General features: G+C 36.4%; 1 protein-coding gene across 1 annotated transcript in view; it reads right to left on the bottom strand.

Annotated features, from left to right (window-relative positions):
• BMPR1A (bone morphogenetic protein receptor type 1A) overlaps positions 1-17858 on the bottom strand; it is a 74601-nt gene that overhangs the window by 7538 nt on the left and 49205 nt on the right. Inside the window, exons 3-9 of the mRNA XM_014250478.2 lie at positions 13460-13665; positions 5385-5547; positions 3982-4084; positions 3392-3491; positions 2490-2589; positions 1551-1695; positions 386-578 (exon numbers count right to left, since the gene is read on the bottom strand). Of these exons, the coding sequence (XP_014105953.1) occupies positions 386-578; positions 1551-1695; positions 2490-2589; positions 3392-3491; positions 3982-4084; positions 5385-5547; positions 13460-13526 (871 nt within the window). The 5' untranslated portion in view covers positions 13527-13665. The remainder of the gene's footprint in view (positions 1-385; positions 579-1550; positions 1696-2489; positions 2590-3391; positions 3492-3981; positions 4085-5384; positions 5548-13459; positions 13666-17858) is intronic.

Raw genomic sequence — 17858 nt, 5'->3', positions numbered from 1 at the left:
ATAAACCAAGTCATGTATTTAGTTGTACATAAAATTTTTGTGTAGTAGATTTAGTGATAATTCCTAAAGCTGTTTTTTCTCGTACAGTAGCAGAAGATATGTGTTCCCCTTATGAAAACTAACTATGTAGAAGCTCTGATTCTAACTGTATGTGAGGTTACCAGTCCAGCCTTCCAGCAAAGAGATTGCAGACACGTCTCCAAGCAGGAGCAGCAAGATTCTACCCTTTCAATAGCATTTTAATAGCAAACATTAAGAGAAGTCCATCTGGTTATTCCAGAGAAGCTGCCTTAGAACCCCTTGAGCCACCCACTAAGAGCTCCAGATCCTTCTCCTCCTCCCTCATGCCACCCTCCAGCAGCTGAGCACTGTTCTGCTGCCTTACCGAGGATGTTTTCATGTCGCATGAGAACAGTTTGGTAAATCTCTGTTTCTCGGAACCAGCTGGCTTCTTCTGTGGTAAAAAACACTTTCACTGCCACTTTTTCACCCCTCCATTTGCCCATCCACACTTCACCATATCGCCCTTTTCCAACCTGCCTCACCATCTGAATTTGTTTGGCAATAGTGCGCTGAACCTAAGGAAGACAAAAAAAAAATTAAAAGAAAACATAAGAAAGAAGAGGGCATAAGATGAAGGAGGGAAACAAAGCAGTTAACCAGGCTTCTTGTCAAGCTTGGATTACTTTAAAGTTTGATCCCATTGTAAAATTTGTTCCACAAAAGTTTTTACATTCCAATTTTGGACTCATTATTGCTGCGTCCAAGGTGCAAAAAAACCTGAAAAGATGTTAAGTCAACTCAACTTCTAATTGAAGAGTATGTTCTCTTGCATTTAATTTCTGATTTATAAATAGCCGTCTGTCTCACTGGCTAATTTTTATGCAAGTATTATATAACATGGTGAATGAACAAAATTATGAATAATTATCACAAAATGGTTTGAGTTGGAAAGAACACTGAAGATCATCTACTTCCAACCCCTCTGTCATGGGTGAGAACACCTTCCACTAGATGAGGCTTCTCAAAAACCCCATCGAGACTGGACTTGAACACTGCCATGGATGGAGCATCCACAGCTTCTGTGGGCAACCTGTTCCAGTGCCTCAACGTCCTCAGTGAAGAATTTCTTCCTAATATCCCATCTAAACCTACTCTCAGTTTAAAGCTGTTTCCCTTTGTCCTATCTCTACATGCCCTTGTAAGAAGCCCCTCTCCGGCTTTTCTATTTTAATGGTCAGTGGATAAATGCCTGAGTTCACTCAGCTTGATACCTACATTAGCCATTTCTTGTATTTTTATCTTAATGGATGCAGACTCTAAGTTTTCTGCTTATAACATTTTTGTAACAATAGATTTTGTAATATATCTTCATACTTTGTTTTAATTCATTATGTGAAGTTTGTAATTCACCTTTCATCATAATGGCATATAAAATAATAAGCATTTTGTATGAACAAACTGCTTTCTTATAGGCATTAGATCCAAACCAAACTTTGTATGTGATGGAGAGCAATTCAGTGAAGAGAAATCTTAAGTTTAGGACTTACCAACAGTGGTAGTCCTGATCCACTCCCAGAACTCTGTGACTGGTCAATAAGGTCTTTTAATGACTCCCCAGCTGGAATAAATGCTTCATCTTGTTCCAGGTCACGATTATAACAGTGCCTCTTTGCCATCGACTTACAGTAATGCCTGCAAAAGTAACAGAAGCTAAGCTGAACTCCAAAATACTTAAAATATGTAACAAGCTGATCTACTGAAAGAGCTATTTAAAGATAGACATTTTCTCAAAAGAAAAAACAGAGAAGCAGATTTTACTGTGTTTTTTCTTTTCCTGAAATGTAACTTACATAACTTTTTAATGTTAAGAAGCTGTTGTAATGCATGTCCAGGTGTGTCAGCTGATTATCAGTCAGGTGGAAACCCAGCATTTTTGATACTCAGCTCTCAGCCAGAGTTACCAGCACAATATTGCTGATATTGTGTTAAACAGACAGAACCTTGAAGCACAGCAGCTGAGGCTGACACAAACCTTGGAAACTGCTGGAACAGTGATCATCTCCAGCACAGGGCTGGGGCTGACAGAAGCACCTGAACAAACTGCCATAACTCAGCTGGACAATTACTTAGTTTTGAAACAAAATGAAGCAGATGAAATTTAACTACTGAAAGTGACTGAGACCCAAGAGAATAAAAAGCATGAAGATATTCCTGCTTACCAGCTGCTATAGCATTGAAGTTATGTGTAGCTTACAAAACTGTATATATTTTGTAGCCAGAGGAAAGGATCAAATTCACTTGAATTCTCTGCCATGAACATTTCATTTTACGTAGTGATGGAGACTGCTATCCACAGAAATGTGAAATTAAGTTACAACTGTTTCAAATCTACATATGATTAACTGAGTACATTTGGAAAATAACTGTTATGTTTACACTAATTTGCAAAATTAAAAATGTTGCCAATAAAGAAAGTGCTTTCTTACTTGTAACAAAAGCAGCTAAGTAAGATGACCATGACAATTATGCAGACTGCCATAGAAATCAACACTGCCATCCAACGAATGCTGCCATCAAAAAGTCCATCTATTTGACAAAAAAAAAAAAGGAAAAAATAGGAAGAAAAAAAAAAAGAGTTTCCAAAGTCTATTAATTAAACATATATTGTAAACAGTTTATTTAGGTATGGTTTCATATACTGTGTATCAGAGTAAGTATTTATACCACAAAAACCAAAAATAAATTTATTTCGATGACCAAAAAAAAAAAAAAAAAAAAAAAGAAAGATTGAAAGATTTAGCTTGATATTTTGGAGTTGTTGGTTTTGTTTGACTCTTCCTAGTTAGAAATAGAAATTAAGGATTGGGAGCAGTAAGATCCTGAGAAGATATAAAGCAACAGTTAAACCAGTATGACTTGCCTCACAATGAATGAATAAGCACATGCGAACAAACTATTTTTGCTGGGGACAACAGAAAGAAGAGAATGAATTTGCAACAAAAAGGGGTTAACAAGGTCCAAATACTTCTTTTATGATGGCATTCATAATGGTAAAAGCACAGCAGAAATTAAGAAAAAAGATATCAGACTGTGGAAACAGAATAAAAACAGATCAAAATATCACATTCAGATCAAGGCATGAGCACACTAAAAACAAGAATAAAAATATGAGTAAGTGATAAAGATTAACTTGAAAGTGGCAAAAAATCAAAACTGAAAATAGAAAAGGAAGTGTAGTACAGATCTTCATATAAAAATTACTTAGTAAGGAAAAAAACCAGATCTGTGCAATACTGTAATTACATTTTCTCCTATTTCTACTGTTGATCAGGAAGAACAGAACCTACACAGCATTTCTTAGCGGAGTGAACATACAGGAGGTGTTTACCTGTACTATCAAGAGGCGGTAATGTCGGCTGCAAATCCTGATTGCAGAAATCAGTACGACAGCATTCAATTGTTCGACGTAACTGCGCTTTAGGTGAGTCCTGTTAAAGGAGAATTCAGTGAACATTTAGATTTTGAAGCTAAGACAGGGACAGGAGATGCTACAGTTACAACATAGCACAGACGAAAATGTAAGCTATTTTATTTACAAGGCACCTCAACCACACCATTTAATGTATGAGATCATTCTGCAGTGGCAGACATCATCTAATCTCTGAGTGCCTACATTTGATCTTGCATTTTTTTATATTTCATGGACTGTTTTTCACTTGTTGCACAGAAATAGACAATTTCTGCTTAAGTTGCTATTTTATACATGGGAAACGTCTTGAGCTTAGTTAAAACCTGTTAACCATATGTTAAATAAATACTGAACTTAAGACAAAAAACCCAATCCCTTTAGAAGTTTTCCTTTTATACTCATCATGGCAGCAGTATTTGCTTTAGAAACAGCTTCAGAATGCCGTATAAAAAAGGGAGGGCATAAAAATGAAATAAAGCAAGGCACTGGTATAAATCTCATTTTTTCACCTTGCACTGGAAGTCTGAACCTTCATACTTCATGCAGCCAGAAGCAAGTGTGGGTTCTCCATGTTCATCCTCCTCGATGATAGCAAAGCAATGCCCATTAGTTCTGCAATAAACATATCATGTGTGCTTTACCAGCATGTTTGTCATTTAATAGTCAGCATTAGTTGACCATGAACTCATTAAGAATTCTAGAATGAAAACTTTTTTAATACAGTGGTCACCATCCAGTTTGAGAATAAAAGACCCCCAATTAGAACACTATAGGGATGCTTTCTCACAAATACTCATTCATTCCCTCAACATAGATCTAAGGAAAACAAATTTAGAAATAATTTTGTTTGCCAAAAATCTATTTACATTAATTGCAAGAAACGCAGATGTGGAAACCATAATGCCAATAAGGAACCCTGCACATAAAACCCTGTGTGTTTTTCATTAATAGCTTCATTATCAGCATAATGACCTACCAGTTGCTAGGTCAGACAACAATTAATAAGGTCTATGCAGACTGCACACACTAGAGGGCAATAAAAACCAATAAATAAATACTAAGAGGCTTGAAAGACAAAATACTGGAACATTTTCTCAATTCAAAACTGTTTGTAAGTTACTGCCTGTGTTTACATTTAAAAAGACAGGAGTGTTTATTCTACCTCTTTGGGTTCCACAAAACCTGCCAAGTGACACCTTAGAGAGACTGAAACCTATGTTAAAGTGAAGACTCGAAGTACAGGAACAAGTAATGTTTTCAACTGTGTATATTAATTCTTAAGGAAGAAAACAGAAGGGCCTTGAACGTGGAATTGCAAACGGGGAGGAAAAAAAAAGAAAAATAAGGATGTTTCAGGACATGAAGAAAAAAAAAACTACCTTAAGCAAGCACATAACTTGTGCACAAGTCTGTTAGGCTTCTTATACCTAACAAAGATACAACTTCCCTCCTGTCTCTACATGTCCACAGGCTTTTCATTATTTTTCCCTGCCTTTCCTTCATAATCAGTAACTACTGAACATGTAACAAGAAGAATTCCCGGTAAATGGCCATGTTGTTTACATTACACTACCTTTTTGACTACTAGGTGAAGAAATAAGCAAACAGGTGGTCATGTCAGAAGGCTTAGATTTGGGTCACTTAATACTCACTCAGCTATAAAATACCACAGGGTTACTTAAAACCTCTGTCCTTCAAAGCAGTTGCTGGGCTTAAAATGATCAGTTGTAAATTGTTCTAGAGGTGTGGTGAAAACAGAGATGACCATGGGTTTTATAGCACTCACAGAAAGTTATCAATTATGGTCAGATCACCTGAGAGAACATTGGTCAGCCTCTAGAGGTAGTTTGGTCTCTCAAAACCCAAAATGATATTCTTCAAAGAGCCTCTCTATCCTGAATGCAACACTTACATGCATGTGTTGTTAATAGCATCATCTGGACAATGTCCTGAGCAGTAGCATTTAAGAAAAGGTAAGGTGTCCTCTGGAGCAAGTGTTACTCCATTTGCTTGTTTCTTTTGGTCAGAATTTGTCTTCATTCCTGTACCATGAAGCATGCTGTCTAGCTTTTGACCTGGACACAAAAATAAACAAAAAAACCCAACTTTGCATCTTTTTGACAACTGTTCAAGAGTTTTACAGGCAAAACATGACAACAATAATTATATTAATAATTGAAGTATGCAAGGCAATCTCCTCTCCCAAGATTATGGTAGAAATTTGAGTTAATTGAGTTAATAATTTTATTTTAGAAATACCTAGCTGACACATTTTGTACCTTAACAGCAGATGTCCCAACCATAATCAATATAAACAGAAAGATCTTTTCTCTTTTCGAGGCAGGGCAGAAAAGCAGTGGTGTAGCTGGTTAGAATTTTCTGAAGAAAGCTTCTCTCATTCGTGTGTTTAGAAAACCAAAATGCTGAGGGCTTGATAACCACAACAAGAATAATTTTATGCATGATTGAACATACTTAATATGCAATTTTTTAATTTTCTGAAGTAATTTTTTATAGATTCACAGTCTCATGGAAGAGCATATAATAACTCCAAAATCTCTGGGTTTTTTGATCTCTGTATGCATTAGTACTTCAAAACACAGCTAAACTCAATCTTGTTTGCAAATTAAATTTCAGTAAATGACATGAACATCCATCCAAACAAGCTTTCACAGAATAGAAACAGGGCTACAATCATGTTCCAAGTAGCCCCCAGTTTCTCAACAGTAGCAGAGTTAAACATAATTTGATCTTGTTCATATTATTAAAGTGCTTTTGTGAATGTAGGCATTCACAAGAAAATATCCATCTGTTTTCTTCTAAGTGAAGAACATCCAGAACAAAAATGATGACCATTATCTGTCTCATTTGAAATATGCTATGTGATTACTATATGAGATGAGAACACCTTTACCCATCTCCTTCAGCTTTATCATACACAATTTTAGCTACAGGAAATCTCTTTCTGTCTACCACCTTGGCTCTAAATCCTCAAGGTATGAACCAAATACAGATAGAAAGCTGTGAACAAACTGATGCAGATTACAGAAAGGCTCTGTGTGAGGTTCTGTGTTGGCAAGATAAACCAGCAGCCAAGTCAGGACCAGCAGGAACTTTTACAAATTCAGTTATTAGTAAAAAAATGGAGGTCAGAATAAAAATTTCAGTTTTTCTAAGGAAAAGAAGCCTGACCAGGAAATGCACAGTCTCTTGGAACAGATTCTTGGGCTTCCTGTCAAACCTAGCAAACATGAGCTGTAGAATGATGAGAATATTAATGTTCTGTTGTACCTTGCTTGAAACATGTCCAGAAAAACTTGTTTAAAACCTTGTGCAGATACAGCCCACTGCAAAACTCTACTGTAATATCTACTATGTCATTCAGACAACTGCCGATTACATATTTGTAAAATTTGATCCTACTGTACTGAAAATAGCAGACTTGCAGATTTCCTCATCTGGTTAATACAGGACACCTAGTGCACTGTCCAACACAGCGAAGTAATGCAACTGTGCTTCTTCTGGATACAGCTAAGAGAATATTCCAAGAAATACACTATTTAACTAAACACTAACTAAACTGTTTTAGGCATCTGGTGACACTATACTACTTGATGATGTAATTAACTAAACACTGAAATCACATGTTTGTGATTAAACATATTTAATCTTTATGAATATATTATATTAATATATGGTTTTCAAAGAGTATTTCAGTAATGCCCAAGTTAAATAGTCCTGATCTATACAGACTGTTCACATGAAACAAGTTCCAATGCTAGAATAATAGTGGGTTGTAAGTATTTCTGATTTTACGAAGAGGAATCCTGCACAATTGGAACAGCTCCTCCATCCACCCCCTCTCTTTCTACATATTTCTTCCCAGCATAAACTGAAAGGTAATTTTAATACTGTGCTAGAGACATTACACAACATTCTGTATTCGCATTTAAGAGATCCTTACCTGCTCAGAGAACAGGTAATTCTGCTTCATATTTAAAGGAAAAGCCACTGCATATGCACAAATATTATCTGTCTCTCTAATTTTGCTGAACGACTACAGTATCTTTCCCAATTGATGTTATAAATCCCCTCTTCAGGGACATTCCACATGTTAAAAGTCTTTATGGTACTTTATGATCAGTGTCTTAAGTCACTCATCCATTTTCCAAGCCTGATCTCTGAAGGCAATGTTTTTTCAGTTCATTAGAGGAGAAATCCAAGGAACCCTTAAGCATGGCTTCTAGCTCAGAACAGAAAGAACATTTTTGTGTATGTCTGGCATCTCTTAAAACAGTGTAAGTCTCTGTAAACTAACACTGAAGCATGACTACAGGTATACCAACCTTTTATACTAAAAGTGACATGAAATACATTTTCCCTCTTCATTTATTAAGATGGATTGCATTACAAGATTTATGAAAAGCACATACCATATAAAATCCAAACCAGATAACTGTATTCTCAAAAAAACAGCATCTTTGTCTTTTGTTCAGTTTCTGTAGGCAAAGATTTTTATTCAAAGCAAGAACAGAATAAAATTTTATTATTTTTATTATGTGAAACACCATAGTGGCCTGCTTTCATCTTACAGGTAACACCTGAACTGCACAAAGAACAGGGTAAAAAAACCACTTGAATTTTTATTTTCTAAGACTGTAAGCAGGACTCTTCTTGGACAGAAGTTTGAGCATCCAGGGAAGAGAATAGAAAAAAATTTGAGGATGCTTGGGATTACTTCAGGAACCAGTTTTTAATTGCCTCCACCTAGGATACCCAACCGTATCCTTTACAGCAGTACTGCAATTTATCCTCAGCATTTCAAGGCAGATTAGTATCCATCTTAAAGTTGCTAGGTATGGAGATGGGAGTCAAGCGTGGAAAGACTTGGCTTCCATCCACCTGAGATGTAAAGAGGGCAAATGAAGGCCCTGAATTCACAGGATGCTTCATTGTTGTTTTTCCTGTTAATAGATACCAAGTAAAAGAACAAAAGAAAACTAAGCATAAGCCTAAAGAACATCTTGCTCCAAGGTTTATGTCCCCACCCTCAGAGCTCCAGTTCTCACACATTCATACTGCTGTATCTTTCCCCACAGGAGCAGGACAGAGGAACGGGATGGTAAATTTTTAGGGATCTTGTGACACTATGCTACTTGATGATGTAATTAATCTCTTCCACAACACTTGCAGTCATCACTCTGCAGTACAGCTACAAAACATACAAATACAAATGTCACATAACCTTCAAAGGTGTAAGTGCAGCGTATTGTGCACTGAAATGCAGCACCCAGAGACTTCAGGCACAGCAAAGCTTCCTTTCCACTATTTCCTAACATCTACCTGCAAACTGCACAGAGCTGGTGGGGCAAAAAAATATACACGAGCAACAAATGAGCCATCACACACTGGAGGGCTTGTTCAGGACTCTGGATAACTTCCAGCCTGTTTATCCAGCCTTGAGAATGAAAGTATCATAGACTTCTAAACATACAAACTGCTCTGTAATGGGTATTTTACTGAATTACAAAGTTAGAACATTCAAGAAAATATCAGAGTAATGGTGGAACATTCTCTTCAGTGTAACACACTGGTGAGAAAAAAGCTGATGGAACTTCAAGTTCTGATTTTGTCTTTTGCTCTGCCCCATCATACACTGCATCATTGTAGAGTTCCACAAGTGTGAACAACTATTACAGACAGGACAACACTTAAATGGTTTTCTGTTTAAAATTAAACTTTATTTTAATAAAATAAATAAGAATTTCAAAAGTTAATAATGAAACAAATTGTTAAAATAGAACAACACCTGACAATATATCTTATCCAGCCTTTGATCAAAAATATAAGTTATTCAAAGCACTACTCCCTCCAATCACAGAAAATAACTTAAGACTATAAAATGTATTTCAAAGAAGCACAGGATATTAAAAATCTCACTGGGTTAGAAATCTAAGTCTACTTGAAAGCATGCTTCAAATATGAATATTAACATGGATAAACCTTAAAAATGTACTGTGCGTGACACTGCAGTGTTACTAATCACTAAAACCCAAGTTAACCTGCTTGCAACTCAATGTCAGGATACAGATATAATTTCATTAAGTCTTCTGATCTAAGAAAAGATTTGTGTCACCCATAAAAAAACCAGCTCTATGAAATGCAGAGACAGCAGTAAGTGAAAGAAGACAAATATAAAAGCAAAATTATGCCTACAATTTCCTACTTAATTTTATCCTCTCTTTCTCCACAAATCAAGGTCCAATATGGCTACAGAAGTCAAGTTGTTTGATAGCTTTCTGTATTCATAATATAGGTGTTGCCCATAAAAACACTTCTGTTCCATATTACATTATCCTTTAAAAGGATTTGTCCTAGCAGAACTACAGTGCTAGAGGCATTTCTTCGTAGCAACTCTGATCCATGCTTGTAAACTCCAAGAAATTCAATATTTAAGTAATAAGAATCTTTGTCAAAAGAGCCCCTTCACCTGCCTCTCTGCTGGTGCTGACAGACACTGAGGTCTTTTAATCAAAGATGAAAGTTGTACCAGCGCTCTTTATGTTGGATATGCCTTCCTTATGAAAAAGGCATACATTGATATTTTTATGTGGTAGTTTTAAATTACTTTTTCTTGCTTTAGGATGCAGATAATGCAAAATCCCCCACTCCAATAAGCACATTTCACATTTCACCTTTCTGCCTACCACAAACTTTCATAATGATTTAATTCATAGTGAATTAAACCTCAGTACAATAGACACAGCTTGAATACAATACTAGTACTTGCTCTTGAAGGACAAAAGTTCTTTTAAAAAATCAGAAAAATTGTATGTGGGCACAGAAAGTATCTTAAATGCTTCTACGAACTCTGTGTTTCGCATTCTAACTGTAATTCTCCCTATAGTGCTTTTTTATATATCAAGGCTGTGATCTCCAAAGACCAGGCATGTTAGAGGTAGCTCCATCTAGCAGAACTGGTTCCTAAAAATCACAGCATGTTCCCAGACTACTGGTTTAAGATCTCTCCTGCCCTTCCAGCTCTCCCAGGAGCTACACCAGTGTTCAACACAGACATGCAGCCCCTGCCTCCTCTGCTTCCCAACCCACAACCAGCCTCTGCTCCCACTTCCCTTCCCCAAATGTCACTTCTGAAGACTGTTCTGTTCTAATGCACTCGATATAAAAGCCAGAGACATGAAAATTTTGTGTGTTTTCCTTAAAAAAGTACACTGCATTCTAATTTAAATTAAATGGACTTTTAAGGAATAAAATTTCTTAAAACTAAATGCAAAAGAAATGGATCAACTTTTAATAATACCTTGAAAGAACTTTAAGCAGACAAATTCACAGGAACATGGTTGCTGCCCATGTTTTAAAGACAGATGCAGCCATTAAATGGGGAAATCACCAAGAAACAGAACTAGTGCTTTCAAGTAATGAATCAGCTACTGACAACTGTAAGTTCCTTCTATAGCTTTTAGTATTTTGTTTCAGATTCGTTTATACATTCAAATTCAGTACTTTACCTGAAATTAAGAAAGTGCATAAAGGTTTAAAATGTATCTTAATCTATACCTTATCTATATAAAGTATTTGAATAAGAGTAATTAGAGCAGTGAAATAAAATCAACAGGATTTTTTTTAGCTCACTAACCAACAGTGGCAACTTGAAGTCCATTTTAATATTTAATATTAACATTAATTATTTTTAAATTTGACTTTTAATATATCTTCATACATATCAAGTGGTATTAATACATTTTTAGCCAACTAATTTACAAGGATTAAAAATACTGGTCTTCTGTGGTGTCTCTGAAGAATACATAAAGATGTGATGAACCACATGGTAAGTAAACTGCCAGCAATGAAGTACCAAATTTATGAGAACATGTTAAAATACATATTAAGCACTTTATTACTGCTACATATATTGATCAGACGTGCTCATCAACGCACTGTAACAACAAAAAGAACTCTACTTGAAGTAAAACTGGTTCTCTGCATGAAAACCCTGCACTACTGGGCAGACAAAACTTGTTTAGTGCAGTCACAAGTGCGGCTGAATCCCAAAACCTCTTGCCTTAGATCAGAAAGAGGAAGTGGATGAAGATGCAGAGCAAGTCATAGACTTAAAGCTACTGCACAGGCCTTCCATAGCAAGAAAGGAAATAGAAAACAATTTAATTGAAGAGATTGCTATTAAATCTGTCCATCTGCAACCCAGGCTTATTTCTGACTAATTCTCAAAGTAAGTGAAGAAGTCCCAAAGCTATAAAGACACAACCCACCACAACCACTGTGTCACCCTACTGCATAGTACCAACCTGAGAAACTGCAGCTATTCACCAATGCAATAGAATTGCCTCTGGTTTCTGTTGTTATGGTAAGAATATTTTCACAGTAATCAACACATGCAGACATTTGCTTTTTCAAGTTACCTGTTAGGGAATCTGGTATGTATATATACATGCAGCTATACAGACATACTTGCTTTTATCATTCTCTCAGGTCTTGGTAAGCTCTGAAATTCCTAACATTCTGAAGAAGCCTCCAAAAAAAACCCAAGAGAGCAAACCATTAAGCTGGATGCCAGACACTGAAAGTACACACACTAGTTTCTACTTTCTCTACTTTTATTTCCATGAATTACAGAAATTCTCTTCAATTTACCCTAATGAATCTTTTTCACCTCTGTTGATTGATTTATGATGCATTTTCCTAACATCCTGTATATATTTTCCTTGCTGAAACTTAGTCAACTATTTAAACTTTTCACTTTACATTGTCTCTTTCCTAGAAAAATTTCAAATGCTTTATGCCTATGATCTTAATTCTTTCTTCCCCCATGAACGTAGGGACAAGCAGAGAGACTTGACTGGCTTTTTCCTCACCAGCCCTGGAAACCAAACATTTTTCATACATTTGAAGAAAAGCCCTTAGGCAACTTGCAAAGAACTAACAACACTTCGATAAGCTCAACTTTTCCATGGCTTTCAGAACTCTCTCCATATTGATTTAAAATTCAGGAAAATTTCTAATGTAAGGCAATTTCTTCTTTTGACACTGAAAAATAATTTTTAGTCTTTAAACTTAATTTATCTACATTACTTATTAGAAGTTATTTACTGAACTTTTTATTTATTATTTATTACTATTTATTGAATTTATTTATTAATCATCATGATCATGGAAGGAGTTAATATAATTTAAGCCACTAGAAGACCTATATATTTGTATCATTATTTCTATTTGTATCTAGAGAGAAAAGATAATCCTTCAGGTGCTATTGCCTATGAGTAAAATGATAAATATTGACTAATTCATGTGTGCCTGCTGGACGTGCATGGCACTGCTGCATATCTTTTTTTTTGCAATTTGACCCAATTTGACAGAGGAGTTAAAACTTCTAATGATAACTGGATTTCCAGAAGTTTTTGGTAATTGGTGTATGGAAAGACAACAGACACACAAATGAGTATCTTCACTAACTGAAAATGAGGGTATTTGTAAATAGTCCATAGCATCACCTTGGCCCATCAAGTAGGCATAACAAGTTAATTTAGATTAACTATGCCAGACTACCTCTCTAGGCTGCTGGGAGCATCAGAAGAAGAATTTTGCACACTGCAAATTCTTCAGTGGGTCAGGTTAAAGGGATCGAATATTCACACATGGAAGAACTGAAATTCAGAAAGCCAAACCTTCACTTCTGCTGCTCATCCAGCTTGCTCTGTGGTGTACCAGGCATTTTTGGTATTGTTTCTATTTAAGTATTTGCTAAAACAGACCTAATCTATACTACAATGGATTACCAGGAGAACATCCTTCTTTTTTGGGAAGCATCCATATAGAGCATCAGGCTAGTAATATCATCTGCCTGCAAAAGAAACTTCAAAAGAAAAATATTCTACTTAAATCACTGGGAAACACACAACTCTGTTACAAATCAGAAAGACAAGGATATTTCAACTAGTTCATATTTACCTTGAACATGAAGAATGATAAGCAGATAGGCTCCAAGCAATTGCTCATGAACTCTCAATCGAGTCATTGTTCACTTTTAATCCTTCCTGTGCAGGGCGACCAGCCCTTCTGCTCGACAAATGCTAAGCTCAGTCTGTTTGGTGAAGTCTAATGAGATTCGGTGCTTGACTGCAAGGATGCTCCTGTAGCTTTTCCACCTTTGTTTCCTGGAAAATACAACAAAACAAAAAATGTTTAAAAACTTCATGTATTTGTGAAACAAGAAAAAAACCCTCCAGATAGTCATCAAGCTGAGCATAAGCAACAAACCCAACAAAAACCCCCCATTTGTTTATTAACATTAGTAACAGAAAACATTAGCTATGTTTACTATTTAAGTGAATAGCAGGGTTCTTCTGAAATACAAACATTTGGTAACAACCCAGAGGGATGTTTTTACATTCCTAAAAAAAAATATTAGATATGTCAACTCATAGGTCACAGCTATATAATTTTAGATTTGCATATAACTGTTACAGGTAGTATTCAACAGATTTAACATGTAAATCTGTTAGAAAACGATTTGTTTTATAGAAATGAAAACTTCTTTTAATGATTTTAAAATTAAACTCAAGTGCTATAATACTCCCAAAATACTGGGTGGGGGAAACAGCAACACCATGTTAGACCACCTGTTGATACCTGCTGGTAGAGAAGCATTATTGCAAAAAAAACCCCAGCCTCTCTGCTGGATGAAAACCAAATTTGTATTAAACTTAACAGTCAGTTTGGTTACCTAATATACTTATCTTATTACTTTTTTTCCTCCTAGAAGAGTACTGCATCTTAAAAATATAAAAAAAGACAGCACTAACTGCAATTCAAAATCATGACATCCTGGATTCCCAAGCTGTGTGCAAATTAATTCCTCCTGAAAAATTACACTAGCATATGCACATGCCATTTGCTCCACAAATAAAACATAATTCTACTCTTGTGCAGTGGGTGAACACACGGCTAAGACACCTAAACCGAGCAAGAAGTCACTTTTTCAGACTGCAGTAGCTGTGGTCACGTCCTGCTTACAGAACTTTTCAATGGTGATGCACAAGGGGAGCGTAATTGGGCCTCAAAGGACTAAAAAGCAGCTTGAACACCTCAATAGTTCCTTGCAACAAAAGCAAAGCTGCACAAAGATGAACAGAGCCCTGATTTTGCCTCTCCTTGGCCTCATTTCGGTGGGGTTGACCCCCCTGACCCCTGTCAGCCTGGCGCTGCTCATGAATGCTAGAACGGGCGTTCGCTCGGGGATGGGCAGCAATTACTGTTGGTGGCCGCTTCCAGCATCAATAACTCAATCTGTCTGTCGGTGAGACCCAAGAACTTTTCATTTTAATGAGTCTTCTGAGGCATTTAACATGGAGGCAAATTAGCGGCTGAGCCGGGAGGTGTCCGTCAATTCCAATTTCGGCAGGCGCGGCGTGCCGCCCCGACCCCTGGCCTACTTTTCACACGTCTCTGACTTCTCTCTAATGCAGCCACAAAAAGGGAGCAGGTGCCCTGAGCACCATGGCAGACATGGCCCTGGCCAGGATTATTGCTAGGTTCTGGTGGGATGAACTCGGAATTGTGCACTGTGCAAACGTCCGGAGCACCAGGAACTTCAAAGTAAACTTCCTGGCCAGGCAGAGGGAAAAGCGATGTGACAGCAAAAATACAATTCTTTGGTGTTCCCTAATGCACAAGACACAGCACCAACTCTGACAGTTAATAAGGAATGTCCTTCTAGCTATAAAACATCAGGCCAGCAACGTGAGTAAGTATTAATGCTTTATTCTGTGTTTCAAAGGCAATGAACTTCCAATACTCAATAAAACATATGGAAGTTGAAAACTGCCAACAGCTTTATGCAGCAATAATAACAAGGGCTTTATTTACCATATTCTAGCAAGCAAAACCAAATAAATCTCAGTAATAGTCTGTTAAAAGCATTTTTAAAAATAATTTCTGTCTTGTCCAGTTTCAGAAGGAATATATACTTGCACTCTTGTACATTGTACGAGTAGGAGTGTTTAAAATTTGGCAATATTCTCCCCCAGTTCACCAGTGGGCACACTGGCCCAGGAACATGTATTTGCCACTGTACCACACAGCATGTTACTAAAAAAGCCCAAGGAAAAATGGAAGAAATAAACCATTTAAATGCAACTCACTCCAATTTCACGGTGATTTTTGTTCAGTGACATACTAAAGAAGTTTCCAGAAATGCTGTCCAAGCCTATTCAAAACATAATGCTCTCCACCAGTATTTTGTACCTCAATCTTCCTTCCAGTAATATTTCCCTTTTCACACACACACATATATATATACATATATATAAAATATCATCGTATATAAAACCATGTAATAAAAATCAAAGAGAACAAATTTTAATTCCCCATTTTAAAACAAAAAATACCCTTTCCAGACTCATATTAAAGAGGAAGACTAGCAGCCCTGGCTAAGGCACTAAAACTGGAAGAGCAACAGCTGGAATTTCTCCAAAACCTGCCTGATATAACAGTTTAGAATGACACAACTAAATAACCTCTTCAAATATATTGAAGCACCGATTAACACACGGAATGCTACTCTGCCAACAGAATCATGCTGAAGAGATTCAAACCCATAAGTTAATCAGTTTAATTTTGAAGTTCTCAATCTCTTCTCTACCACACCCACAAAGAAACATTCAACTATAATCCACTAAAATGTAATTTATTCATTGATGCTAACACCTGAATTTTCTGCACTGTATTTTATTATCCTTCCTAGTAGCAGTTTATTGAAGAAAATTCTTTTACTATTAAAACTGAACTGGAACTCAGCAGTGAATTCACAGCATTATTACAGCAGTCCAGCCCTATGTTCTGTATGACTCCAAATATATGAAGTTGCAGTGTGCAAGATCTGTCATATGGCACAAACCAAGTCTGAAAGCATGGAGTTCAGTGCTAACTGTTCTTTAGATGTGGCTATGTAATATTTTTAACAGCATGATCCCCAAACCAAGTGAGCTGTGCTGTTTCAAATTTCAATGATAGTGCTGAATGTAACAACAAAGACAGTATTGTATAAGGGGAACACATGAAAAAAAGCCAATCTTAGACTTCACAAGAATTAGAACATACAATCCATTTCAACAGACAAGATACTTCAAACCATTTGCAGCAGTACATGTAACACCAAGTTAATGTATTTAAACACAACAAAACTAAAACTTACTAAATTGTTCTCTGATGTGTAACTGGGGCAAGAAGCAACTTAGGTAACTGTAAGCATATTACCTCAATCACAGGTACAGTTTTGAACAGGACTTTGAGATGAACAGAATGCCAGAGATAAACTGAACTGTCAGTCTAAGTCAGTGCGCAGCAACAACTTCCCTGGAAGATTATGAAAAAACCTGATATGGTGCCACAAAGAAAATTACTCATTTGGATGAAGAAAAGAGGGATTATAAGAACAGTAAAGAATTCACTACAGGGCAGACAAGTAGTTTCAAGAACAGAGATTAGTAGCCTAGTTCAAATGGCATTTGAGGACCTTCATTCTTGATTCAGCTTGACTGAAGAATACTCACCCTTTTCATTAATGAAATAGGCACAGAAAGCAAAAATTTTAAAAAAAATTGCTGACAAACTGTCAGTTCAGCTGAGTGTTGTTTTTATGCAGGAAGATTTGGATCATGTGAAGAACTGAAGTAACAGAAATGGAATGAAGTACAACAGCATGAAATTGGAAAAGTCATGCATATTGGTAACTGAGGAATTTCTGCTTCACACAGACTAGAAGCTTACACATAAGAGACAGCTATGTCCAAGGACACCAACTGATTACAGAACATCAGACACAGCCATGTGATGTGGCTGGGAGAAGACACAAACACAACTCTAGTATTTCCTAGGGAAATTTCCCAGGGAAAACAGTAAGGCATGACTAGCACAGAGACAATATGATCAACAAATTCAACATCCATCTAGAAGGGTACTATCTCAAGGAAAGAAAGACATGTGGAGATAAAAAGAAAAGAAAAAATTGTAATTAAGACAGTTAAAATTGATGGGTGAATAACCACACTTTGACAATATACCAGGAATAAACACAATGAAAGACAGACAGCTATTCAACCTTAAGAAAATTACTGGTTAAACAACTAGGTATGGATTAGCCATTAAAATTCATTTAGATCAGAAATCAGAAGACAATTCCTAACCACTAGTTAGAAGGTTGTAGGGCAGATTTTCAGACTAAATAGACTTCAAAAACTTAATTAAGTCTTTAGTTTACAAAGGCCACCATCTCATGTGGCTACAGGTATCAGGACAGTAATGAACTGATCTGGGACTACATTTCATTATTCTTAATACAAAAATAACT

The sequence above is a fragment of the Pseudopodoces humilis genome, chromosome 9, assembly GCF_049639895.1.
Source record: "Pseudopodoces humilis isolate 2021_Gansu_Grassland_sample_001 chromosome 9, ASM4963989v1, whole genome shotgun sequence".
Classification (NCBI taxonomy): Eukaryota; Metazoa; Chordata; class Aves; order Passeriformes; family Paridae; genus Pseudopodoces; species Pseudopodoces humilis.
The sequence above is the reverse complement of the archived record's forward strand: the minus strand, read 5'-3'. Positions and strand labels throughout refer to the sequence as shown.